At 48.3% G+C, this 27,695-nt stretch overlaps 1 protein-coding gene across 1 annotated transcript; it reads right to left on the bottom strand.

Moving 5' to 3' along the window:
* Positions 1-3,382: 3,382 nt before the first annotated feature.
* Positions 3,383-27,695, bottom strand: MEGF9 (multiple EGF like domains 9). Its single transcript, XM_050908146.1, has 6 exons — positions 27,665-27,695; positions 27,024-27,225; positions 14,163-14,302; positions 10,474-10,617; positions 9,310-9,582; positions 3,383-5,308 (listed from the first exon to the last, which is right to left on the bottom strand). Exons 1-6 carry the CDS (start codon positions 27,693-27,695, stop codon positions 4,854-4,856), a joined length of 1,245 nt encoding a protein of 414 aa, XP_050764103.1. The 3' UTR covers positions 3,383-4,853.

Below are 27,695 nucleotides of genomic sequence, written 5' to 3' on the forward strand. Positions count from 1 at the left end.
TTCAAAAACATTTTTGTGCCATGGTTCTCATCTCACATACAGGGGTATAATGAAGGAATAATTGTCTTGGAACAAATGTCATTACTGGGATGAGATCAGATTCAATCCGTTAGGTTTCAATCCAGCTCTGGTTGCTATCAGTGGAAAGACTCCTGCTGAACTTTAATGAACAAAAAACAAATGCAAAAATCCAAGTGGCATAGATACAAATTATATACATTTATTTTTATTCATTTTAAATAACATTCTTCTGTATAAATTCTGACATATATTCAAATCATACACTTTTTTTTTTTAGAAATGCATTTGTCAGCATAGCATACGCTTAGGAGACGCCTTATTTGGATGTGTAGTAAGACTGATGGGTTTCAGCTGGGAGCAAGTACAACTTTTAAGGCCCACATTTTTCTTATTTTAATCCATCCCTCTGACACATGAAGAGCAGAGTCCTGTGGGAGCTCATTTTAAAACTTCACTTTAAAGAGAAACGTATTTTTAGGATTCAATCTTATATCCTTTATTTAAAGGAGACTGTGCAAACTTTCTGCCACATTTATATTGCATGTAACATTTGAGTTAAAGATGCTGTATAGCAGTGGTTAACTGGCCCGGGATACCTGAAGGATGCTGAATACATCCCCTCCTCTTTCATAAATGGCTTCCAGCGTGCCAAGTTTGCTCAGGCTGGTCCAAGGGAATTATCATTCCAATGGATGACATCTCCTGACAGCTCCCCAGGGCTAGCACTCCATGCAGTTATTTCTAGCTACAGTGGTTCCAAAGATTCGAGATCATCTATTCACATTAACCCAATCACTTTTTTCCATGTCTGTTGCACGCTGTGCTTACCAAATGCTCTCCTAAGTTGTGAGCCATCCAGGCTGCCCCACGCCTTTGACATATCATTGCTTTTTGCCCTTTATCTGCTCTATTACATCCTCTTGCCTTCAGTTACTTGACTGTGGAACTGAACTCACCCCATCCAGACCAGCTGGCTCCACAGGGCCCTCACGACCCTGAGGATCGTGCCTTGAGAGCTGGTTTCCCACATTCACCCAGCCCTCACCTGCCTCGTCGTACCTTCTCTATGCTCTACAGCTACTGTACCATGCCATCGACCGCCTTTCTCCATGACAGCCCCAGCACTGCAGCCAGACAGTGGCACGTCCCGTTAGACGGTGATGCATGGTGGCCCTTCAGGAATGCTACATGTATCTGTATTGCCACATCAGCCCTAGAAGTCACCCAGATCCTTCCCCTTGTCTTCCTAGCTTCTGAGTTGGGCCTCAATGCAGCCCTGTAAGTCCACTTCTGGTTTACCTGCCCGTACCCCAATGTGGCGTAGGGCAAACCTCAACATCTGGGAAGCTTCCTGACAAGTTATAACACACGGCAGGTCGGTGGTCCTGGTGGCCTTTAGTACCCTGGCACAGGTGTTCTGGCTCTGCACCCCCTCAAAATACAATGCCAGCCTAAGCTGACTGGAGATAGAACTAGCGCAGCTTCTTCCTCACCTCCTGTGGTGCCCAGGGGACAGCTGCATGATTGATGGAGAGAGCAAGGAGGATCTAATCTCACATCACCAAAGTCGAACACGAAGCTGTTTATTCTTTCTTTGCTGAGACATCGATCTCCTTTTATAAATGTTGTTCCTCTGTGCCAAAGGCCTGGCTGGCTGGAGATGGCTGGTATTTTCCTGCTGAGTCATTTTGCCACCTGACAAGCACTGTCCCAGTGCCACATCCTTGCTGTGCTCCAGTCCCTGCTAAAGAACATCCTGTGCTTTCCTCTGCTGTCCAAACCTGGGCAGCCAGGTCCCCCCTGCCCAACCAAGCTTCCCATCACATCTGCGGGGGCCGTCTAGATCCCTTCACCCAGATGTGCAACCCACAGACAACAGCATGGCTGTACTGCCCTCCCTTGCAGACTGACCGTAAGGCATCCTGACCTCCTCCTCTTTTCAAACCCGAGGCTCAAACACAAAGCATTTCGAGTAATTTGGAGGTGAGAAGCAGCCCAGATGCAAACACCTCCTGTGCTGTGGTAGGCATGGACTAGGAGGGCTCAGCATCTGAACTCACACTCTGGTTTTGCAGATGGTCATTATTTCTACAGTGAGAGAAAAATCAAAGCCTATTCCTGTTACGAAGTATCCTACAGTCATACCAAAATTTGAGGAAGAGGTGTTTTGTGGCAAAGATGAAAAGATCTACCAAAATATTTTGGAAACATTAAAGTGAACAATCTGTCCTTCACTTTGCCTGCTAGCATTAGTCCCAGAAGCTAACACTTCCTAAATTACCTTTCCCCACCCTATGAAGTGACCAAGTGCAAATGTATCGCTAAATCAGCACTGCTAAATAATGACAGTTTTTAGGAAATTTTCTATTTTGTCACCACTCTGCTCTTTAAAAGTTTGATGAGTAACTTGAGGATTAGCAATATCCAGATTTTCTCCTCCCGTCCTCCCCCATTTTATAACTAAAAGTAACATTGCTCTGAATGACATCAGCCAAATTTATGACCTAAACTATGGGACCTCACCCAGGCCCATAGCAGGCAACGGGAGCTTTTCCACTGGCTCAGGCCTATATGCAATACCACATTCTGCCCTCACCGTTTCCCTTGGCCATCCTCAACTATTTTCCTTCTTACTTGCCGTGCCTCATCTTTAAATCAAGCAGCAAGTTTTTGAGGCAGAAATGGCATCTTTGTGCATGTGTTTAAAGCACCTACTCCCCCCCCCCCGAAAGTCTCCAATGATAAGAAAAGCCTCCATGCAGCACCAGAAAGCAAATAAATAATCACCACATTCTTCCTACCGTTTCTCATCTTGAGAAATATTTACTTTTGCCTGGCTCTGAGGATGCATCAGTCAGCTCCTGCTGACCTTTAGCAGGTACTTCATTTATCCTCAGCATCAATCGCTTGCAAAGCACCAACACGCACAGCAATGCAGCTTTAGTTCTGAGGTTGGTCATGAGTTAGGTGAAATATTTGTTTCACGCCCTGCTTAAATGTAGTGGTATTGATTTTCACGGGTCAGACCTGGCGGCTCCCCAGCACAGGGAGGGCACGGTGCCTGCCTCGAGGCATGCATCCACGCTGCGGGTACCAAGCGGGGAGCTCCGTGGTGCGACCTCCCTGTGCCGTGCTGCCCGTTAGTTGTTCTCCCTCTGCTAACAGTCCGCCAGCCTCCCACAAAAATCAGGGGAATCTGTAAAACCTGAAGTCCCCTGTAGGTTTTTTTGACAGCTGATTCCCCCCCACCACCTTGTGCTACATAAATTTCCTGAAAGCGCCCATGCACTTTTAGCTTTTAAGCCTAGAAGCGCAGATCAGCTCCTGCGAGCTCTTCGGCTGAAAGCCGTTTCCACCCAAATCCAGGAGATTTTTGCTTTTGCCCTTCAAGAGGCCAGGAGGCTGTGCTCAGCCCTCCGGCAAGTCTCTCCCGTCACCGTGTCAGCACGGGAGAGACAGCAATGAGATCCACTCACATGATGAGCAGCTGCTTCAGAAAAGCTCGGCCATCGAAATCAGGCTCTCAATGCATTCATGACAGTGTATTTGCATTTTGTATAAAGATTTAAAAGCAAGTAACAGAATGGTACATCCGATTTTTGGACACCTACTAGGCCCTAATCATGGCGACACTGGTATTCACTCTATATTTAAAGGAACGGGAAAATTTGACAGATGCAAGTAGGGAGCACTCACATTTTCTCTAAAAAAAGAAAGTTATTCAATGACACTAGAAGAAAAGCTTTAAGCAGTCGGTGTTTGCCAGAGTCCCAGCTCCAACAATATTGCCATCTAATTTACAGTATTTTAAACAATCCTCATTTTTTTTCTCTTTAAACAATGCCACTAACCGCTGTACAATTAAAATCTAGATGATAAAATATGACCTGGGAAATAGGGGAGGTTGGGGAGGGGTTCATGGTTTTCTTGTTGGGGTTTTTTTGGTTGGTTGGTTGTCTTTTTTACAAATAATTACAAATACAATTCCAAGAAGATATATTACATTTTATATACAGAACACACCATTTCTATCAGGGTAGGGTATTAAGCCTAGCTTTTATTTTTACACGGCAACCCTGAGATGTCTTGTTGTCTTCCCTTGCACAGAAACTATACAAGTTCATTAACTCCTTCTAGAAAAAAAAAATGGATTGCTATGTTTTAATAGCATCATCACCCTGTATAAATACTCAGAAAGGGAAAAACTTAGTCTCTTCCCTAACTCCAATATTTTCATGATTTTCTTCCTGTTTCCCTGCTTAGTGGAAACTGATAATGGTGACTTTTTTCAAGTGTGCAACTCACTCCTCTACTTGCCTTTTGGTAGTACAGTGAACAATTACTTCCCTTTTTTTGTCCTCCTTTTCAAACAAATTTATATCAGGAACTAATATGAAGCCTTTACAAAGGTCTATTTCCTGAAAATCCACTGTTAATTCATGAGCTACTTTTCAAACTAAAGGATGCAGACATAAGTGTTAGGTTGGCTGGAAATCAAGTAGCTTCTGATGAATCATGGAGTACTGCTTTCTCCACCCCACCATCCCTTCATAAAAAAAAAAATATTTTCAGATCAGCATAATCAAGTCTTTAACAACAGTGAATTCTATGGATCTTTATGGAGAACAAGACACTGAATGCATTTCACCATATTACCTGAAATTCGGATGTACTACACTTTTTTCTGTTCACCTGCAAGCTACAGCATGCCCAGCATAAGAGTATCTGAAGAGCAAATTCCTCTGCGTGGAGCCTTGGCACGGATCCCGATACCCCTTCAACAAGCCCTGTAACTTTTTTAAGCCAACTTTGGAATAGCTGGATCACTTCTTCTAAGCTTTATAATTATGCATGGGAGTTGTCAGTGTTAGTTGTCCATTCGGTGCGACTTCATTTCCATCATCTTCCAACAGCCCCGAAACATCAGCGTTGGGTATGCTGTCATGGTAGCTGCTAAAACTGATGTTGTCCTCTTTGAGTTCAATGGTCCAAAAAGGAGCGTTAAGTTTTCTGTTTTGATACTCACGGTACATGTAGACAGCACCCACAAAGCCCATTAGTAGGACCACAACAATGATGATAACTGTCAAAATAATTATGTTAAACTGAGTCCATGAAACATCTGCAAAAGCAGAGGTACTATTGTCAGAGGAGCTTAGAGGAAATATAGTCTGTATAGTTGTTGGTGACAACGTACTGTTTATCACTGCCGTTGAAAATGATGTTGCCTTGCTGGCATTCGGAGCAGAAGTTGTTAACTCCCTTGTTTCTGGGCCAAGAGTGGCTTCTACAAAACAAATAAAAAATGATCGATAAAGATATGCTAAGCTGGAATCAAACACAAACATAAGAGATTTTACATTTATATCACAGTTGTTATGGCAATTAAGTCTACACTGTTAAAGCTGGTATTTTTTCAAAATAGGTTACAAAAATGGTTAGCCAGGGTTAGGTTTGGGGTTTTTTTTTTTTTCCCCAATAATTCTGTGTGCTGAGTGCTCATTGACTGCAGCGTTCCTGTGAAAAATCTGGCGATGGATGGATAGGTGCAGATGGATGGATAGCAGCCAAGATTCAGTGTTAGATACATGGGTTCACGATGAAAGCAAGCCACCCAGTCCAGCTCATATTCAGCCCATGAAAACAGGGCTCTACCAAGCTCAGCAAGAGTTTGGACTTTGAACCTAATGAAGGCAGTTTCACTTGTTGTCTGCATGGGCTGCACAATCAGGCTGGGAGGACACAGCAACTCCAGGAGCTTAAACCTTTCACAGTTAGTACACTAGATGTAGGATTATGTTCACAATATTATTATTTCTGCCTTACCTGTACAAGAAGATCAAAAATTTAAAAATGAACCATAAGTATTCTGCCATCACAGCGTTTAGCAACGGGTTTCAATATTTACACTGCTTTATGTAAAACAGCAAAATAATCCCAGTTCTGCTTCTGAATGAAGAAGTCATACACAAATCTCACGGAAACCCCCAGTCCGCATAACCAGAAGCAGAAGGTAACCAAATCACAACAAAAAAAGACTGGATGTTCTTATGAAGCTTTCAAACACAGCAGAAGCCACTTTGGATCCTGTTTTGGTTTCAGCTGCTGGCATATGTCCGCACATGAAGGATGAGAACATGGGAACTACCAGACTGTGCCACAAGCTCCGTCTTCCTCTGCAGCCTGTTCCCAGGCACAAAAGAGCCAAGAACCTGCCTTGCTTCCAGCAGTCATGGGATAACGCCCTTCTCAGATCTGGGAGTCAGTGACAAGTTAACACTGGAGATCTCATTAGAGGGATGCAAATTCATTATGCCTTCTTCAAACCGGTTGAGCTATAGGCCTCAGAAAGCACCATAAAAGCCTGAGTATTAGGCTCCCAAGTGTAACTAATAAAGCATTTTCTTCACAGGAATAAACTGATCTATTTTAGATTCTCAAGTCCAGGCAGCAGGAACCCTCCAGAAGCTGAAGCCTCCATCAACCAAAATGTTCTCTACACCTATTGCTCCACGGGGCTCTCCGCACCCTCTTTCCCACTCTCTTCCATTTCTCTTTCTGCTATCAGAAATGCAACTTCATTTTAAATCCACTTACAGCTGCAGCAATTACAGCTGATAGCGCCGTGCTGTATTGACCCACCTCTCCTGAAGAGGATGTCTACTAATTATGACTGAGGAGGAGAGTCACTTCTGAAGGACTAATTTTGCACTAAGTTGCATCTCCAATGGCAACAGGAGCTGGAAATATTCAGGACAGGCCCTCAGGGGAACTCCCACGAGTTAACTTGGGGCTGTCACATTCCCAGTTCAGGCAATGGAGAAAGAAACTCCTCTGGAGGGGGCATCACACACCTAATTTAGGCTCCTGCTCAGAGTCCCCTCCCTGCAGCAGCTCCTCTATTCTCTGCAGGTCCTGCCTTCGGTTGATAAGGATACTCAGGATGCTGAACGCCAGAAGGCATTTCTCTATGGGATAACAGGCAGAATTTCACAGTAGGAAGCAACGTGACAGGAGCAAAAGGTTCCTGGATATAGCTTTGGGAGAAGGGCATGAGGAATTCAGTCATCCTTTCCAAATTCCTTCATCAACACTCAATTCTTGGCAAACCCTGCCAGTAGCTATAATTAGAAAAAAACAGAACAGAGACAATGGCTGATTCACCAGCAAGGAAACAGGACTTCTCTGGGCTTTATTTGTGAGTCAGCATCAGCTAAGTGCTGGCAAGGGGGATATGGGTGAAAACATTTCCTGGAACCGACGGTAACGTCATGGTGAAACAGTGCCGTGCTCTGACCGCGGACTGTCGCTTTTGGGCTGTGACACAGCGATGCCTGTTTCCGCTCGCCAGGGCCGTGCCAGCCCTCCAGATGTCCTAAAGCAGCTCCTTGAGAGCGGCAGCTGCTCAGTCAATGGGCCGCTTTGGCAGCTTTGACGTGAGCGTCATATCCAGCTGCTTGATTGAAATGCAGTCTCTGCAAAGCTTCTGCTACCTCCTGCAATGAATGAGCACCGGCAGGAGCCGGGGCCGCGCCAGCAGCCCACGCGCCAGCTCTCTGGGAAGGCTGCGATGCTTGGCTGGGTGGCACAGTGCCACGCTGCATCACTCAGTCCTTGTTGCTATGCCTCACCATGGCAGCAGGAACACCATCCACCCAGGGGTCGAAAACACTGACTTTGGTCACCCCACGGGTCCTTTGAATAGTCTCTCCATCAGCCTTGAAAGCATCAAAATCTTCGTCAGGTTAAAGACTCTGAACAGCCCCTGTGGATACTCAAGGGTGGATTTAGCTTTGCCCAGGCTGTACAAAACATGCTGTCTTATTTCAACTGCGACCACTTCAACAGAGTCTGCGTGATGATTTCATTCTAGAAGCCACTCAAAACTAGGCCACGCAAATGCACTAGTGGTTTATGAAAATCGTAACCTAAAACTAGTTAATGCACAGTACCTCGGCATGTCAGTTTTTAGGCAAATTGTGTGCAAGAAACTGGAAAGAAACTGTATGCCTTTTTAATTACTTAATAAGAAAAGGAAAAAAAACAAGTGTCAAGGAAACAGGAAAGCTAGAAGAGCATGTCCCAGTTCCTTTGAAAGGGGACAGTCTTTCCCCACATCAGGAATTGCCTATAACAATGCCATTAAAATAAAACTGAATGGTGAAAACTGCAAGTATACAAGCAAAGCCATACATATGGCTTTTAATGGAGCGAGGTCACGTAGCTCTTTGCACAAAGACAGAGCTGTGCAGGGAGAGATAATGGATGACCCGATGCAAAAGTGCCGTTTCCAGCCCTGTAACGGTACAGTTACAGCTAACGAGCATTCAACTTTTTTCGTATTCATCATCTCCCCGTGCAGAGAAGGACTCTGTGATTGCACCTCCAGAGAGCAGCATGGGAGTGAAAACCACATTAGCTCCTAATGGAAGATCTGAATTAAATCTCTGTTGGTGACAAGGACGAATTTGGGCCCAGATACTCTCCTGAACTCTGGGTTCTCTTATCTAATACATAACACTGGTAATGTTTCCATGCATGGAGCTGGAGATCCACCTTGTGGACCAACCTCCTGATAACCACTGAAGGAGCAACTTAAGAACCATTTTCTCTCATTTTACTACGAGTCCTCCTGCTGTGCAGTGGCCTCTCTAAGTACCAGAGCTAGTTTGCGTCTGAGATGCTACATGCAGCGTCTCGGATGTGGACTGAAGACTGATGAGACACCCCCAGGGTGGGTACCAGTACATTCTGGCATTGTCTCGCTGTGCAAGTTTGGATCTCACCTCTCTGAGCTTTGGCTTCCCCATTTAGAAAGCAAAAAAAAAAAAATATCCTTGGTCCAAATAGTTATTGTTTGCAGAGTATGAGGAGTGACAAAATTTATTATAAACACCCTTTCTAGGGAACTAGAAAGTGCTATTGAATGGACTAGTCAATAAGGACAATTCACTGGGCACTAAGAGATCAAGTATATCAACCAATGGAAATCTGAAAACCTACATTTAAATACACTGCAAATAGTTTTTGTTTTCCAGCTTGTTGGCTAGAGGTGCCTGCCACAGTCTGGGAATCAGGGTGGTTACAGAGCTAACTCTAAACCACAGATTTCAGGGCCAGTAGGCACCAACGTGTTATAAAGGTCTGGTTTTCTTCCCTGTACCACAGGCCAGATGAATCTAAACCAATTTGAACAGTTAACAGTATTCCGTCCCCAGCCTTCAGGCAGCTTGTGCCCACCTGAGCCACACAGCAAGCTCCGACACTGATTTGAGGAGCGTGTTTTACCTTTCTTGGTGCAGTTGGTCCCCTCGGGGTCTCGGACGTAGCCGTCCTCACACTCCTCGCAATGAAACCCAGCAGTGTGGTACAGGCAGCCGATGCACTCCCCGCTATCCGGCTTGCACACGCTGGGTGACCGCGCTGGGTCCACATTCCCGTTGCATTTACATCTTACGCAGATGCTGTCGGAGTTGTAGTAACCGTTGTCGCACTGGTTGCAGTTCAGGCCGGTGTACCCGGTTTTGCATTTGTCGCACCTTGGGGCAGTTTCACCAGGCTCTAAAGAATACAGAAAGCAAACCAGGTATGTGCCATAGCCTGTTGCAGAGAAACACTCGCTGTGGGATTTGTTCTGTGGGACCTGACCCCCAAGTCACTATGACAACAGTCACCAGCCACTGAGTATTAACCAATCTCGAATTTTAAGCTGAAAATGCAACTTTTGAACTGCAGCAGTTTCTCTGTTCCTAGGGGAAGAAAAAGCTTTGGGAGTTTCTGACACCTCGTACCAGCATCACAGAGCATGCTCAGCACATTGCTAAGCAAACAGATTATTACTCCTGAGCACTTCCATCTCAAACAACCAATTTCAGAAAACAGCTGGAACTATATCGGGGATGCTAGCAATCTCCAGGAACTTGTTGGCCTATACAAAGCCAGAGGTGGCTTGATTGCAAAACTGATTAAGGAAATATCAAAAGAAGTCTTATGTATGTTTATTATGGCTATGACTTCTTCTCTCTGTTACATGAAAATAGAGCAGGAAGATTGGAGAATCTCTGCTTGGAGCCCCATGGAGATGTTCAGAAGAGGGCTCACAGAGGTATGGATGGCTACATGGCACTGCTGGGCATCTCCTGTACCTCTCCTGGCTGCCACAAGCTCAGCAGTTTCTCTCTGCAAAACTTTGCAGGTTCTTCAGAGTAGGCTGCAGCCTGTAGTGAAGCATTTCTGATGCCCTCCACTGTGCAGTTGCTCTCACAAGAGGCAACACAAGCACCAGGGACGCACCACGGCAGGCGTCACTTCCAGCAAGGTACCCCGGTTCCCACAAACAGGAGATTCATGGGCTACACAATGCCTCGCTAGGCTGATGCACTCTGAGTGGCAATTTAATTGAAAAGAGCTACATTCATTATCTGAGGAATTAGACCAAAACGAAAGCCTTACGTATTCGGCAGGTGCCAGTCGATGCCACGGTGGAGCATGGGCAGCGATGGCAGGCGTGGGCAGGATGGGTGCTTCTGTAGAAGCCCTCCTTGCAGAGCTCGCAGTGGTTTCCCTCGGTGTTTTCCTGGCAGTGCAGGCAGGTGCCTGGGGAAAGGACAGGAGCACAAGCAACCGTTCGGCAGCAGGAACTGGAGCAGAACATTTGGAGCAAGAATCTGCATGGAGTGCTCTCAATTATCAGAGCTCACAGGTGATTTTGAATACCCTCTGGCCAAAACACGATCCTGGCCTCTTATGACCCTCTGATGGTCGTCCCCCCTCCACATGCACACACAGATAATGTGAAAAAGTAGGTAGCCCCAGCAGAGAGGCCCACAGTGTATCACTTTAAAAGGTCAGTGCAGGTAAACACATGCTATCAATATTAAATGGTCCTCAAGGAAAGGGGTTTCAGTTTGCATCTGTGCCGGTGAGCCAGGATCTTGATGCTTCAAATCCCCCACTCCCACGAGGGGTCCCTCCAGTTTATGCCTTTGCCTTTTTTTGTGTGCGGCCTCTTCCTACACCACAGAGCTGGAGGTCAGGGGTAAGCAAGTGCCACCGTCCCGCTCTGGGGGCAGATGGCTCCAGCCCACCAGTGCGGCTCCAGCTCCTCCATCCCCGTCACAGGCAGAAGGCAGCAGCAGCGATTACTGACCTTCCCGCAGAAACAGAGGAGAACTGGGGGTTGACATGAGCCACCTCCCCTTCCTGGGGAAGCCCCTGAATCAGAAAATTGACGTGCTGCGTCTTAGCAGAGGCTGTGTCCTAATGGCCCTCTAAATTGCATTTTGATACTATTGTGACCAGAGAAAGGAAAATCTCCCTAGTTATAAAAACGCAGCCTCTACCAAAAGCCCATCCATCAACAGGAACATCCTGTAATTCAGCAGGCTCCTCGTCGAGGTGGCAGTGACCTGAGGGAAGCTCATATGATTAAATCCCGTGTACGAGACTCTGAAAAGGCAACAGCCACCTTCTAACAAACCAGGGCGGCACAGAGCAGTTTATTCACTGCATGTATAAGCACAGACAGGAGATTCACTGAGCTAATCTCGTAGTGCTGCGGGGGTAGGAAAAGTCTCATATCAACATTAACCACAGAAAAAAATCCTGAATTAGGTTAATGCTGACTGTTAAAAAAACCACAGCAGATTTTCTTATTAATATTGGAACCGTTTGGCTCCCTTGCAAGCCCAACACGCTGCACGGCTCCTACTCTTCTCTTTCCACAGCGATGACTCTGCAGCCGAGCGTCCCCAAGCAAGCCCGGCGCGTCCTTGCAGCCGACCCTCGTGCCAAGGGCAGGAAGCAAACCCTGGCAGCTGCCGCTTTTGGGAAGCGGCTGATTCACCCGCGCGGCGGGGCTGGCAGCACCCTGATGACTAAGGACACTTGCTCGGCATCAGCTCCCACACACTGTTTGCTCTTCACCCAACAGCTTGTCAGACACGAGCCAGTGGTTATTGTGGGAGAGGTGTCAGGGTTAGAGGGGGAAAATTAACTGCTGGGCTCGGTTTCTCCAGTTGCAAACCTCAATCAGCTGCTTCAGCGGGATGCATGGGACAGATTGGCTCATGGAAGGTTAATTTGCCCGATCAGCAGCAAGGGTGCCTTGAACCGTGCTCTGCAGGCATTAATGGTGGCATAAATCTGGAGTCACACCTGCGTTTTCGGTACAGTCTTGGTCATTTCAGGACCAATGTCTTTCCCATCGGCAGAAATTACTCGCATTTATCTACACCAACCCTGCAAAATGGCTGCGCTTCCAATGAGTCAGCAAGTTGCTCAGCCATGCAAAGCATGCATGGGCTTGCAATCAGATATCACTGTGGAAAGCCTTAATAATTAATAGCACTTCCCATCCTGATAATGCCCTCAAGAAGGATCAGACCTCACAGTACCCCAACTGGGAAGAAGCAACCAAAGTCATCGCACAGACACAACAAGGGTCGTGTCGAAGGAAGCGCTGTCGCCTGGGGAGCTCTGGCTGCCCAATTTCCAGCCCAATAATTTTAAATATTCCTCCTGGGCCGAGCGACATCGAGCGAGGCCATGCAGAGACGGCTGCAGAGCCGGCAGAGGGAGCCCAAAGTACAGCATTAATGTGAAAGAAACCTTGAAAATTTGACAAAGACTACACACAGTTGATGGAAAGCTGGGGAGGTCACACAAAGTGCAGTCCCTAGAGCAGGCTGAGTGCACTGCGTTACTTATTAGACGTCGGATCTAATTTTTAATTGACTGTTCTCTGTGCTGGTTCTGTTGGGTTCCCCCAACCCCGGCAGCAAATAAAGCAGATGGAGGAAAATTTTAAAAAAGGGATTTTGTCAAATCAACAATATGTCATTAATCAAAAAGAGGGGTTTTGTTTGCAATGCTGTGGTCAGCGCTGGACAGCCCCAGCAGACGGGTTGCCTGAACAGCCCCATCCCAGAGGCAAGGTCTGTGCTGGGTTTTGTTTTGGTTTTTGTTTTTTTTTTTTTAAAATCAAGAGCAGGGGGAACATTGAGGGAGAAAAAGGAAGAGCAGATTATCTTACTCCTTCACAAAACCCACACACCCAGCTCCAAATCAGTAACACAGCTTTAGGTACAATCTTATATCCTTCAATATTAGTAGAACATAAGCACAAAGTTCAGTATAGGAATGAATGCAGTAATTCATCCTCAAGGAGTGCAGATCTGGTGCCTGCTGCTACCCCTGAGGCCAAGCAGGATCAGGGCATTGGCTGGGCACAGTCAGCACTGCGGCCGCCCATTCCTCTGCTGCAAACACACAGGCCACAAGGGAACAGACACCAGTGCAGAAATTGCCCAGAAATACCATATTTGATGAGCTCTGCTTCTCTGCCAGCTATGCAAAAACCCTGCAACATTTTTTAAATTATTGCTCCTTTCTAAGCTCCTGGATAAATATTACAAAATTGCATTTCAGCCTGGAAGTTTTGATGAGAATTTGGATTTTGAAGTGTGAGTTTTGTTGCTGAAGTGGGGATTGCGCAGGCAGTCACATAACATTGCTCCTCTGGGATCTCTCCTTTCAGTGGAGATGGGAAAGCCATTCGGTTCCCTCCGCCCTCCCATAAGCTATTCAAGCACAGGTGCCTCGACATTTGCACTCCATCAACATCTGTATGAGTGAGAGACACTCAAAGAAATGATCAAGGAAAATGAACAAGGCAGATGTATAAAAAGTGGGCAATATTAATTAGGTGCTGCCAGTTTTTTCCAGCACTAATCATGTTATCTGTGGCAGTAACAGTCACCTTCCGTCAGTGCCAGTACAGTATATGTTTCCAGGTAAACAGCAGTTAAACAAAAGCTCCTTAAAAGCCCGTGTTGTGTGTTTGTGTAAGTGCAGAGAACAATAGAGCACTGATTTCCAATAGAGACTGCAGAATAAAGGCTCTGCACTGCAGCCTGGGGTAAATAACACAGCCTTTATTGACTTCCTTGAGAAGAGGACCAGCTCCAACCTCGCCCTGCATTTTAATTTCGGTTTTAAGGTAAAGATTCTGGGTACTCAAGGCATAAAGATGCAGATGAAGAGGATGAGAGCGGAGGTCTGTTGAATGAAAACATCAAAAACCAGAGACACAGGAGACAGGTAAAGACATGCACCCACCAGGGTCACAAGAGGAAAGTTACCTGTTAAGCTGTCGCAGGTTTTGGAGTGGTTGTTGCACTGGCACGGCTCGCAGGTGGTTTGGTTAAACCTGTAGTACCCATCACTGCACCGGTCACACTTCAGGTCCGTGACACCAACTTTACACTGGCATTTCCCAGAGCTGCACAGAAGAAAAACAAACAGTGAAATCTGGATATGCTGGGAGGCATCCAAAGTACAAACCCATGCTGAGTGTTTCGGACTCCCTTTCCAGAGCGGGGAACTCTGCGCAGAAATGCCTGCTGGAAGCGGGACATGAAACCCACGGGCAACAATTTCCAAAAAGTGATGGGGAGTTCAGGAAAGCCTGAGTCTCTCCAAAACCAGTTGCCCTGACAGCAGTTTCCAGCTGGGCACCAGAAATCTTCACTCATTTGGGAAAGCCTTGGCCCAAAGCCATCCCCATGCATCAGCCCCCAGCAGATGCTCCGACAGCCCCTCTCCAGTCCCAGCTTCATCAAGCACCTGCACTGGCCCCGGGTCTTGCAGGACACTGGGACACCCATGATCACTACGCCTGAACGATAAAAGAGCACCCACGTGGATAATCACCTCCCCTCCGCATCAGTGCCGAGCGGCACCTCCCAGATTTTCGGGCGAGTGGACAATTCCCTGCTCACCACCTGCCTTCCCGGCTCCCCCGAGAGCCAGCGCAGCAGCTCAGGTGCCTCGCTCGGGTTTCAGCATGGGCAGGCATCAGCCACCTGCACTCCTTCCACTTCTCCATGATCCTATTTATCCCTTCCATGCAACATCCCCCGCAGGCACCCAGGCAAAGCGCCTCTCTCCAGTCGACTTCTCCTACCCAGTACGAGCCAGGGAAAGACAAGAGAGGGTTTTCCCTTCCCCAGCAGTTTCCACTACAGCTAACCCCAGACAGGAGCCTGTTTACTTGGGCACCGAGTCTGAATGCATGGAGGGTGGAGCTCTGCACAGTTAAAATAGAGGGTATTGGTGTTATTTGGCATGAGCGAATACCAGGAGGCTACAAAAAGCAAAAGTTACCCTCATTCCTTTGGCTTTCCACGCCAGTCTCTCCACGTAGAGGCTTCAAACCTATCGCTTTCATAAGCAAGTTTATATACTAGCAGCATTTAGGCTCAACTCTCAGAGGAGTCACAGGAATGGACAAAATGCTCTTTCCCTTCAACCCGCCGGCACGGCGACTGCCGGCTATGGCTCATCCCACCTGCACACGTGGGAACCGCTAATGCCCGAGCCGAGGACAAGAGCGTGCAGAAGTGCCTCTCCGCATCTCCGATAGCCCTGGGGCGACCTGCAGGAAACCTCAATCCCTGCATGCTGCACAGGGAAGCCAGGACAGCAACCCAAATCAACATGATTTGGTCTCCTCCAGGAGATGGGTTTATTTGCAGCTGCAGCGGACAAGGCAGGTACCGTCCCCGGAGCACCCCCTGCACACCGCTGGATGCACCCTCCTCTTAGCTCTCCCCCTATATAGCCTCCACCCTATTCATACACTTTTTAAATTCAGTATTTCAGGGTTCGGTGTGCCTGCACAAAGATAATCTATTGTTCTCCCTCGCTCCTCCTGGGGAACAGTGAGCAATGCACAATTTGCTTCTAAAAGCTCCTAGAAAAATCTGCTGATTAAAACTAATAGAGGCTGAGGCTCCAAATGGCTTGATGCACTGTTGATGTGTTGTTTTTATTTAAAATGCAGTAGATTGCAATGTTTTTGGGAAGACATTGCTTCTGTTTGAAATTAACATAATTTAGTATTTTTGTTGTTCATTTGCTTGCCAAAGGAAGAGGAAATACTCAAAGGCACACCAAAATACGAAACTCAGCCCAAGTGGCTACACAGTTAAATAGTTCCAGAATATGAAACTTCAGGCATATTTAATGGGCTGATTACAAGAAGGAAAAAGAAACACGATGTTTCCTTGCTCTCCAGACCATTATCTGGAATTGCAGCAGGCAGATGCAGTATTCAAAGGGATGCTATTAAGCAGCTCAGTATGTTTGACTTTTAAAGAGCTTTTCACAGACCTAACATTAATCCAAATGTTGTCACAGTGTTTAAAATAAGAGCAAACAAAAAGCAGTTTGTTTTTATTTGCTTCTGACCGCTACTGGACAGATATTCCTGTAAGCAAGCAGGGGAGAGGCAGAGCCAAGCAGGGAAAAGCAACTAATTTGGGGGGATCTGATATTTAGCCTGAAAATAAGGCACAGCCTGGGGATGTGCCCTATGAGTAGGGCTTTACAGGACCAAGCACTAGAGCTGTATAATCTTCACCCTCCCAGGCTTCCTCCTGGAGTCCAGGGTGCTCCGTTTTACTCTCTCCTGTCCCTCGATCAAGCCTTTATCTTAATGACACCCTCCTCTTCCTCCCAACTGGCACCCTTCCATCCAGACTCCCACTTCATTCACTTAAAGGAGGTTTATTTCCCCAACGACTCTGCTAGAGCTCAATGCAGCATTTTGGGGCAGTGTCCCTTGATTTTACTCGTTAGCTTAAAAATAACAGGAAAGAAAGCTATTTAAAAAAAAAAAAAAAAAGACGGTTTTGGAAAGTTTGGTTTTAATGCCTCTCAAGCAGACCTTTTCTCAACATGTTACACATGGCACAGAGCCAAGTTCTGCATGTGCAAGAATTAAATCACTCAGCAAATATAAAGCTTTGCCTGTGGTCATTGCTTCCATAGAATAAAGCCCCCTTACAACACTCCTTTTCATAGCTCCAGTCCAGTAAAGACTGTCAGACACTTTTTAAAGCAAAGGTCAATGATATAAATGCATTGAAACCACAAAAAAAAAAAGTCCTGTTAACAGACCAATTGTGCCCATAAAAATCCAGAAACTTGAAAGAAAAGACCCACAGTTTAATACTTGCACAGTGAGAACTGAACTGGATTTTGAGTAACAGCCAGGAATTTCTTTTTTGGGGGAAGTGGGGGGAAGGAGGGGGAAGGGAAGAGGGAAACATTTTGATGCAGCAACATCAATTGCTCAACTCCATTTCAGATGAGTATTAACTCCACTGAAGCCAGCCAATTTTTAGCTCTCACAAAAGAATTGATGGAAGGATGTGTTGGGACAAAAACAGACTTCCAGTAACAAAAGTCTCCTGCCAGCCTTGGTTTCTACCAGACTTTTACGAATATACTTTAAAGACCATGTAGGTAGTGTATATCACCATCACATCATCCATCAACTTTATATACATTTCCTAATGATTAAAAACATCACCAGCACAAGAGATCCTGGCAGAAGGAGCAGGCAGTGATTAGCCAGCCGGCGGGGACAGGGGCAGACCATGTGCAAGGCTCGCATCCAACACCGAGTGATCTGACCCTCCGGGGGTGAGGGCTACACGCCAGGTTTGGGACCCCCCAAGGCAGGAGCTCGTGCATCTAACCGCCCTCAGCCCTCGGGCTTCATGTTATGCCTTAGGAGCTGCTGTCTCGATGCCTGCAGGGCGACAGCCTGGGGCTGGACGGCACCCACCGGCAGGATGCGGCCACCCAGGGCAGCAGCACGCCAGCCGACGACTGGGGAGGGGGTTGTAAATAAAAGCAAAATATTGGGCAAGGGGGAACAGCCTACACCCCAAAATATGTCTGCAAAAGCCAGTCTGATTTCACTTCCACCCCCCACAGCCCCCTTCTACTCCACCAAGGGGAAACAGCCACAGGATGCAGGAAATCCCATCACTCGCCGAGTGATTTGTGCCACTAGTGGCAACAAAACGTTCCCCGTGGTGGGATTTTACACAGGACTGCAGCTTTACAGCTACAGAAGCTATGGGGATAGAACAGAGACCCCCACTCTGTGCATTACTCTGGCTACTGTTAAAGAGGAAGACTGCAGATAGTTTTGACCCTACTTGGAAACGTCCTATGAGCAGAGCACAAAGAACAGGTAACAACTCCAAAATCCCATCTTGTGCCCGGCCTGAAGCCGAGGAGCATCCTGCGGATAATTTTCTGCCAGGTCTGATGCCCAGGGAAGGACACACTGACGGAACGGGCTCCACCTGGGAGCTCAGGCAATGCCCTAACCTTGCACCGCTCAGCACAGGACAGCACGGGAACTCAAGGCCTCATCACAAGGGGGAAAAAAAAAAAGTAGCATTAAAATATCTGTGATCTGAGACAGATCACAATGTGCGGTTGCATCTGCAATGGGTCTCCACTTCTCCACAGAAACATCCTTAAGTTAGCAGGGACACGTCAGACACAAGATGGATGGGAAGACGGAGGACCATAGCCTTAAGGGCTGTTCGGAGGCATGCTGTGCACAGTTTAATGGTGTAACAGAAAACCCTCAGCAAGCTCTAATCATTTATTTTGTTCTTTTTTTTTTTTTCCAAGAAGGAAGGAAGGGAGAAATTCATTTTGAATGTTTTCCCAGCTGCCAGAAAAACCTGGATGCCCAGCTGCCATTGAGAGCCCAGGGGCTGCCTGACCAAGTTAGAGCCAGCCAAAACGGTACAGCACCAAGCTTTTGTGCCTTTATTTTAAAAACATATGAGACCGGTGAGATGTTGGGGCAGAGTCAGAGAAGGAGGGAGCTCCCATGGGTCTCAAACCAGGGCATACTATGCAGATGAGCCACACAAAACCCCCCACGGCTTTGAAGGAGAGCTTTGCCAAATACATTTACCATCTTCATCTTGAAGCACAGAGCATATGCACGCACCCCTCACACCAAAGCATCTCCCAGGACCACGTCACTTGCCAGGACCATCCCCAGAAGAGCCGGTGAGGGGCCATGCTGCCCTGAGAGAGAGGAAAGTGAGGGCTCCTGCCAGCCCTTCCCTGACCCAGCAGCATCTCCAGCTTCGCCTGCCTCCCCATCCCCTCCCAGCCACTGCTATGTAATCCTCTGATTACAGATATACCCATCATTCATCCCAGCAGGGCCCGGAGGTGTTCCTGTAACATATACAATTAACAACAATGACAGTGCTCCGTATGAATGAGGAAAAATGCGTTGCTGAACTACAAGCATCTGTAGAACAACCCTCATGAAAAGGCTTTGTCACACTTTGATGGAATAAGACAAAAGGATGCTGCACAAGATTAGGAGGATTCAGAAGAGATGTCGCTAAAAATGGTGCGTTTCTCCAGCGAGCCTAGCTCCTTTTGTGCTGATTTTCTGTGCTGCCTGACAGCAGCCAGGGGATAAATCTCTCTCACATTTTCTGGGCAACGTAGAAAAGTTAACATTTGAAAGCTAAACACTCCAAGACACTTCCATGGAAAACCAACGCTGTTAACACTCATCCTGAGCAAACCGAGAACCCTCGTAACCCACGTGTTGGTTTTCCTTTAGGTCAATTAATTTGAATATCAGCACACGGGGAAGTGGAGAGCAGGAAGAAGCCCCACGTTGGGTTTCACCTCCCCACTCCCTCGGCTCAAACCAAAGCCCCTGGCAGCCGAAACGCTTTAGTGGAAGGGTTAGTGCGACCATGGCCGAGCCCCATGCCCGCCGCCCCACTCAGAGCTGCCTTTGTGGAGGGCAGAAGAAGTGGGGCTTTATTGCGGCAAACATTGGGCCATTGTGCGCCACATTCCTCGCTTTGTGCCGGGGGACGGCATCTGTTTATATGGCAGCCCTCGACGGAGCAGGGACACTTCACAGCTCTGAAAGGCCATTCTGTAAATGTCAAAGGGCCACCTTGTCTGGCCACCGCCGCCTCTGCGGCCCTGTCTCCCCCGCCGAGGATGCCCCATGCTGCTGGGAAAGCCGGGGATCTCCAGCCTGGGGCTGTGCCATCTCCTCTGGGTGCCCTCCCGGCACCACCCGCCGGGACCTCGGTGGCTGGGGAGGGAGGAAGCGATGGGAAGACCACGATGGCCCTGGAGAGGGAGGTTGGATGGGGTCCTCTACAGTTTGGCAGGAGGCAGAGCAGCAAAAGCCTAACTAACCACAAAATCTCAACCCCAAACAGTTCTTCCTGGCTTCCCAGAGCATCCCCTGGAGATCACAGCAATATGGAGATGGGACAGGCAACCTCAACGCAGAGGAGGACACATCAATGGGGAAGGCAGGGAGATGGGGCTGGTCCCTGCCGGACGCACCGGTTTTGCCCAACGTAGTCCCTCCATCCCCCAGATCTCTACTGATGGCTCCTCTCAGGCAGCAGAAACAGGCAGAGGCAACAAGCACTGCCTGAAGTCAGGCTGGGCACCACCTCCCCAAACTAGAATTCAGCCGTAAGAGCTTAAAAAGTTGAGCCAATATTTTTTTTTGAGGGCAGTCAATGTTTACCAGAGCAGCAAGTCTGCAACAGACAACACAGGAACGGCAAAGCCTGCTGGAAAATCAACAAAATAACAGGATTTCTGAGAAGCCATAATTACTGTAGGGGAGATGATAACAATCTACCTTTCCCTGCCACTGTGCCCAGTCACTCATTCACTTCCCATCCCTGTCTGCAACCAAATAAAAATGAGCGTAGGTACAATATTGACCTGTTTGTGGGGGAAGACAAGAGGAGAGCTAATTGGATGTAAAGGATATCAGAGTCTGTAATAGGAGAGAGATTTAGATAATTAAAGCACACAGAAAAATATGCTCTAACGGTGTATTCTTCTGCTTTTATGACGTCCACATGTAACAATTTCCGCCACAAAAAAAATCTGTTCTCTGCCGAGTGATGCTGACAAGGCATTACTGGGAGATAATGAGCCACCGCTTGTGCTCAGCCAGTCTATAAAAGGGAGAGCAGTCTTTTTAAAAAAGGGGAAAAGGCGAGGTTTTTGTTTGTTTTTTTAAAATAAGTCCTTGAGGAGTTGGGCTCCCAAGGTCTTATCTCCAAAGGGGAGCAGTGCCCAATGTGGTTTACTGGACTGCTAAAAATACAGTAGAATGGAAATACAGTTCCCATGCAAAGAAGAGACATTTCAGAAGTGTGATGACAGACAGAAAATGAAGATTTTCTCTATGCAAAACGAGAACTCCACCGCCTTCCCCCAAACAACCTCCTGTGGTAGGGATGGGCAGAAGCCCTGGGAACATGAGGTCTCTCTCATCTCAAACCATTGCCACAGGCACCCTTCCTGCCCAGGCTGGTAAAGCTCCACAAAAACCTTGAATTTCAATGGATCTGCATTTTCTGACCAGCAAAAAAACCACCCCAAATTCTGCCCCACGTGGCTTCATCCTGCACGATGCTCAAGGCGTGTCTAGTCTGCGACCCACCTGGGTGCTTCCCAATGCCATCAGGACTGATGTTCTGTACTGCTTTTCCCCCCATGGTCTCTTTCCACCTTTTCACATCCCACCACCTCTGCAAACCCAGCGTGCAGCACCCCCTGCCCAGCTCCCCAAGCTCCTTCAGAACCCCCAGCCCTTATTCAAAGACCTTAACAAAGAACATTGTCCAGTGCTGCTGACCTTACTCTCACCAGCAATGCTCTTGCAAATCCATATGAGTAAGGGTCACAAGATCAGCCCCTCCAAAGAGAAGCCCACTACAAAGAAGGCATACAGGGATGGCGACTGCCCGGCTAACAGCACTCCCCTTTCAGCCTCGCAGCATCCCTGCTCCAGGGGACACCCATGTATAAATGCTCTCAGGGATGCTCTGCCTTAATTCTTTCTAATGCGAACACAAAGCATGAGATCCCCTTGAGGGGGCAAAACATCTCTGAATTAACACTTTGGCATTTATATGCATGCTTTATCTTTTTTTTTTTTTTAAAAACGGAAATGAGTGACAGGAGCTCTCTCTAACATGACTTATGCCGAGCCTGCGGCACGAACCGTGCATGAACCAGGATCACACGCTGCAGAGCTGTCTCCCCAGCCAGCAGTAAGGAAACGCTCCTCAGTTAGCGAAGGAGCAGAGTGCTGCACACTTGGGCAGTGTGTTTCAGCGCCGGACAGGAACCAAAGCTAACGTCGCCTCCAAGCAGCGCGTTGGAGCCTCTGTTTCCCATCACCCTTCTGTTTGTGGGGAAACTGAGGCACAGAATCAACTTAAATTGATTCACAGACCCCAATTTAACATGCATCTGTTTTCATTAGGGACAATGATAACGTATTATCTGTGTGTTTAGTTTAGAGCTTTTTAAGGGAACTGGAAAAACCTAACCCAGATTAGATGGTTAACCCAGGTTTAGCTAAACCACATGGGAATCCTTAAACACCCACAGCGGCCGCTGCTCTCCTCTTGCTCGCTAGCACCAGTAACGATGCAACAGAAGTTGAAGGGTGCATCACCTTGTCTTCCCTAGAACCGGGGTAAGTTAGTTTAAAACACAAAACTTCCCAGGGAAATAGGGAATCGAGGGCTGAACCCTTCAGCCAGCCAGCAGCGTCTCGTAGCACCTTCTCTGCTTCGCAGCCCACCTCCTCCGTTCACATCCCAAATTGTGGGGTGCAGGAGCACCCACGCAGGGACAGTTGCTCGTGGGCTAAACATGCTGTCCCTGTGGCTGCAGGGCCACACTTTGGAGAAAAGCCTCAAAGCCCTACGCACTGGGCCAGGAAAACCTTGAATGAATGCCTTGCAAGAGGTAAATCAGGGTAATACCACCTCTCCCTCCCTGCACGGGGGCGCAGGAAAGCCCTGCACCAGCATGCAGCGGATGAGCCATTGGGGCCCCAGACCACTGGGTTGCACTGGGCTACCCTGGGCCAGTTTTTACCCATGTTTGCAGCCCAGTGTGGGGTTGGCCAGGGCTGCTAGCAAGGTAAAAATAAATAAATAAATAAAATGCAGAGTCATTTGAAATCTGCTCACCAGCAGTGTACCACACACTGCCTCTTTCAGGCTGGGCTTTGCCTGCGTGCAGTCCTGCTCCTTTAAATAAATCAGCCAGAGGACAGGTTTGCACAGGAAAATTATTTCCGCATGCATTTAAATAGCTGCGCCTGTACAGCTCCTCATGTCGGTGCACGATTGCTTCTTTGCAGCAAGGAAAGGCTTCCCCCGATCCAAACCCCTTTCCTCTCACCCTGCGCTTCCCGGGCAGAGCCCCGCCACGTCCCGGGGCTGCCGTGGGGAGCAGCCGCTGTGCCGGCTCGTTGTGCCACGAGTCAGCTGGGGACACGAGTGGCACTTTAGGAGAAGCTGCACCGCAGGACGCAGAGGGCAGGGGTGTACAGAAACACTGCGAGGAGCCTCAGCGCTCCCGCCGCTGCCCCGGCCAGTGGGGCTGGAGACCACCGTCCCCCCAGACCACCTTTGCTGCCTCTGGCTTGGCTCCTTGCCCGGCCACAGGGAGTGGGAGATGAGAGTCCAGGCGCAGGACTCTGCTCACATAAAGAAAAAAGGAAAATAAATGCACAGAGGTGCAAGCCTGGGAGATGTGGGCTGGTCAGCCTGGGTGTGGTGACCTTCAGCAGCATCGCCTTCACCTCCTCCACCAGGTAGGGACGTTCTTGCTCCCTTGGAGGACAACAGACAGATGGACAATACAGCTTTCAACTCGAGGTGCCCAAAAGATGCTGAGAGATGCAGCTGGTGGGGGGCAGCTCCTGGCTGGGGCCATGTCACCACGGGCTGGGGCCACCATCAGGCACCCTCCCCTCCCAGGCACCCTCCCCGGGGCTTTGCAGCGGGAGCACAGCCCTTCCCGCTCAGCCCATGCGCCCACATGAGTCACCGTCCTCCTTCTCCACTACTCCGTGACCTTGACCATGGCCCTTGAAACTTCAGCTTCTTTCTCCACCCTTCCTCTATGGACTATGAACACTTCCAGGCCACAGCTATCTTTAGCAAGCATCTACACAGCATCCAACCCAGTGAAATGTGGTTTTATCTGAGGTTTCTAGGCGTTACCGCAACAGGGACAACACACTCCCTGTCTCCGAGACATGTCAGCCCTCTCCAAGCAGCCCAGGATTGCATCCAGCCCCACAGCAAGCTCCAGCTTCAACTACACACAGCTTTTCATCTAACAAAAAAGTCACCCAAACCAGCACAGAAATCCTCTGCCATCCCAGACGGGGATCTGTGTAGATCTCCCCCAGATAATCAAATTTAAAACACCACCAAAACAGACCTTTGATTAGCAGCCGTGGAGTCCATTCATAGCGACAGCATGTCAGGTCAATGTTCACTCCCAAAATCAACTGTCTGCCTCGGGAAAGGGAATTTTTTATTTTTATTTGATGGTCTGCATTTGAGGTCTAGTTAATAAACAGTGTACTTGGGTGTGCCATCTGGCCAGCCATAGAGCATGCCTAGAAATAATACTAATAATCATCATATGGTGGTGCTTTAAAAGGTTGTTTTACAAAAACCTGGGCAAGCTGATTGAAACCTATCAATCAGGCATGTTTTGTGTGCCCTGAGAGCTCAGCCTTCGGGCAGTCTGCCTCTCAAATCAGCCGCTGTCAAAAAGGGTCAGAGTCCAAAATTATGCTGCTGTTTTACTCAGAGACTCATCTGAACAGCAGTCACTTTTTTCTTAAGCCAGCACGCAGGAATTAACTTGCGCAAGTTAGAGTTGGGCCAGTGCTTTTAAAAAAAAATAAATAAAAAAATATACAGCTTACAGTATTTTTAATGTCAACGGAACAGAAGCTGGTTGCTGGTGTTGGGCAATACTTGCGTGCCTCATCCCAAGCAGGGATTGCCTGGAGGGACATGCGCTGCTCATCCAGGGACTCGGCAGCAGGTAGACATCAAACCCAGAGCTCCAGACCCGACGTTTCCAGAACAAGAGCCAAAAAATCTCATTCCTAGATTCACACACACATCTCCTTGCAATGCAGAAAAGGCTCTCCCACCCATTGGGACAGACTCCATGCTCCTGCCCCGCCGGATTTTGCATCCCACTTCATTTTCCCATGCACATCGCTATGTGCAAGGCTGCCCATCTCACAGCCATACTGATGCCCCCAGCCCTACAACACAGACAACTGACCTAATTTTCCTCTTTTTAAACACCCAGGGGTCATCTCCGTCTGCAGCAAACCCCACTGAGCAGGGAAGAGAAACACAGAGTGATCTCTGTTAACATAGGCCCTCCTCCCCAAGTCTTCCTCCAAATTTTGCCCTATGCCGCCTCTTCTAAATGCCTGAGGATCCCCATCTCCCCCATCCCTCAAGGCTGTAAAATGGTGCTGAAGAGGAGAAGCTAGGGACGTCCTCTGCCATTTCTGGGTCCATACACGTTGGGGTTGGGTGTGATGGCTCACTACGTGCGTGAACTTCACCTCATTCTCCTTCACAACTCAGAGCATCTCACCTGAAGTTCCCAAGGGCGTTTCTTGGCTTGCTCCATGCAGCGAGACGTGGGGAGACGTCACCCACGTCCATGCTTTGCCTGCTGCCTGGTGACTCACAGTCAGGGCGAGAACGCTCCCTCTCAGTTAACCCAGTTGCTCCAGCAGCACCTCCCTCCTCTCCCAGCCCTCAAAGATAAGATTTGCCTCCTCTGCCTTTCTGCACAATTTGCCTTTCCAGTAGATCTGACGAAACTCAGATTTTCTAGTCTGTGGCAAACCCTGATGCTTCCAGGCACATCTTCCCATACCCAAAACAACCACTAAAAAAAACAAGTGAAAAACTCTACACTCTCCACCCCTTAGAATCACCTTTTTTACTAAGAAGGTCACCCAAAAGCAATGCTCCAGTTGACTAAAGTTCTAATTTTTCAGAGCTTATGCAAGCAGAAAGACGCAGCATTGAAACAAAAAGGAAGGACATCAACAGAGGGTTTGGGAGTTGGGGGGGGGGGGGGGGGGGGGGAGTATAAAATAATTACAAACAGCATGTCCCTGCAGAACATGTCGACTCTGACTCAGCCCCAGCCTTGGCAGGACAGTGCAGGTGTTCAACACACGCTGAGCCTGGACCAAACCCTAAAAGACAACAAGGCTGATGCCAGCGCAAGGCAACCAGTGCAGCAGAAGCTCGTTGCATCTGCATGCAGGTATCGCTTCCCTTGCAGGGCCCTGGAGAAGGGTCAGGGGCTCCAGGAACACCTTTGCTGCCGACTTTCTGGTGGCAGCAGGAGAAGGGAGCCCGGGAAGGTTGGAAGTTACTGCAGGGTGGTTTGCTGGGGGGTCTCCTCCAAGGAAAGACCTTGGAACCCTCTGCCCTGTGAGCATGAGCAGGGGACCCAAAGGGTCAGGCTGCTGCTCAGACTGTTCTTTGCAGGAATACAGAGCCACCTCAACTCGGCAACAAATCTCTAATGACTGACGGATCACTGGTTGCAGGGAAAAAAAAAAAAATAATTGCGTGCTGGCTTTTAAAAGGCAAGACATGAGGGTGCGTAAGGTGAAATGAAGAGGAATACATTCATTATACAAGAACTCAAAGCATCAGCTACGTCGACTTTCTTAACACAGCAAAGGAGAGGAGGTGGCAGGGTTAAACGCCAGGCAAGGCAGGAGCCGACACTGCTGCAGGGCTGCCACTTCTTTCACGATGCTCGGCAAGGGCAGAGCACAAAGCTTTGCTTGCCTCTGATGTAACAAATATCCCTTTGGAAAACAAACCTCTCCAAAGCTCCTCTGCTCCCCTCCTGAACTCAAGCGTGAAGGCAGTCCCGTCTGATAAGGACTAATGGATGCACAAGGCATTAGAGGAGAGGTTCTGCTTCTGTACAACTCAGAAATACAAGTTCACTCCCTTGTGGGCTGCCGGGGCTTTTGCCACAGCTATGGATATTTTTATAATCCAGATCTTGAAAGAGAGGAGAAATATGCTTCATGAATTTTTAAAAGGCCAACTTCCTTCCTGCTTTTCCTTTTTTCTTTTTTTTTTTTTTAAATACTAGCACCAGATGACACGATCCATTCTTGCCTGATCTGCATCCCAAATCCCAAAATATCCCCAAATCCCAACGCCGCGCACACAGCCCCCTCCCCGGGAGGCTCAGCGAAACGCCGCCTTACTCACTCATCACACTGGGCGCTGCTGGAGCCGGCGGGGCTGCAGCCGCAGGGACGGCATCGCTGGCTCCTCCGCTCCAGGTAGAACCCCTGGGCGCAGCTCTCGCACCGCAGCCCCACGTAGCCTTCGAGGCAGGGGCACTGCCCCGTCGTGCCGTTGCATTCGGCCGTGCTGGTGCTCCCCACGGCGCTGCAGTTGCACAGGTCTCCTGCAAGGGGAAAGAGAAGCTGAAACCGGTGTGCTGGGGGCACGGTGCCCAGCAAGACCCCGAGCGGGGCCAGCATCACTGCCCTCCCTTTGCTTACCCCAGGTTGGAAACAGCGTGGCTGTAAGGATTATTTGCTTTAAAATGTTGAGACGATAAAAAAAAAAAAAACTTAAAAAACCTTGGGTGTAACTACTTAAATACATATATGTGTAGCTGTATATAATGTCTGTATGTATATATACACACACACATATACACAGTCGTGGTTGTCTTGTTATGTGACTCCAGGAGCTGACAAGTGCTAGCTGTTGTAACATTAGGATAAAATCAGCAACAGGTGGCAAAATTGCTAATTATAAGATCCTCCATTTCACACCCCTGGACCACCCCTGATTTACCAACGGGCTGGTCGTTACGACACAGGACATACACAACACACCTACGCGACGAACCGGCACCGGCATCGGCAT

Source organism: Gymnogyps californianus, chromosome 18 (assembly GCF_018139145.2).
Source record: "Gymnogyps californianus isolate 813 chromosome 18, ASM1813914v2, whole genome shotgun sequence".
Taxonomy (NCBI): Eukaryota; Metazoa; Chordata; class Aves; order Accipitriformes; family Cathartidae; genus Gymnogyps; species Gymnogyps californianus.

What these genes read in the sequence shown, in the direction of transcription:
- MEGF9 (XM_050908146.1), bottom strand. Translation starts at nt 27,695, where the DNA reads ATGCCGATGCCGGTGCCGGTTCGTCGCGTAG. An exon ending in GGTGCCGGTTCGTCGCGTAG is followed by an intron (nt 27,226 to 27,664) that starts GTGTGTTGTGTA and finishes TTCCCCTTGCAG; the next exon opens with GAGACCTGTGCAACTGCAGC. An exon ending in GACTGGCACCTGCCGAATAC is followed by an intron (nt 9,583 to 10,473) that starts GTAAGGCTTTCG and finishes TGTATTCTTTAG; the next exon opens with AGCCTGGTGAAACTGCCCCA.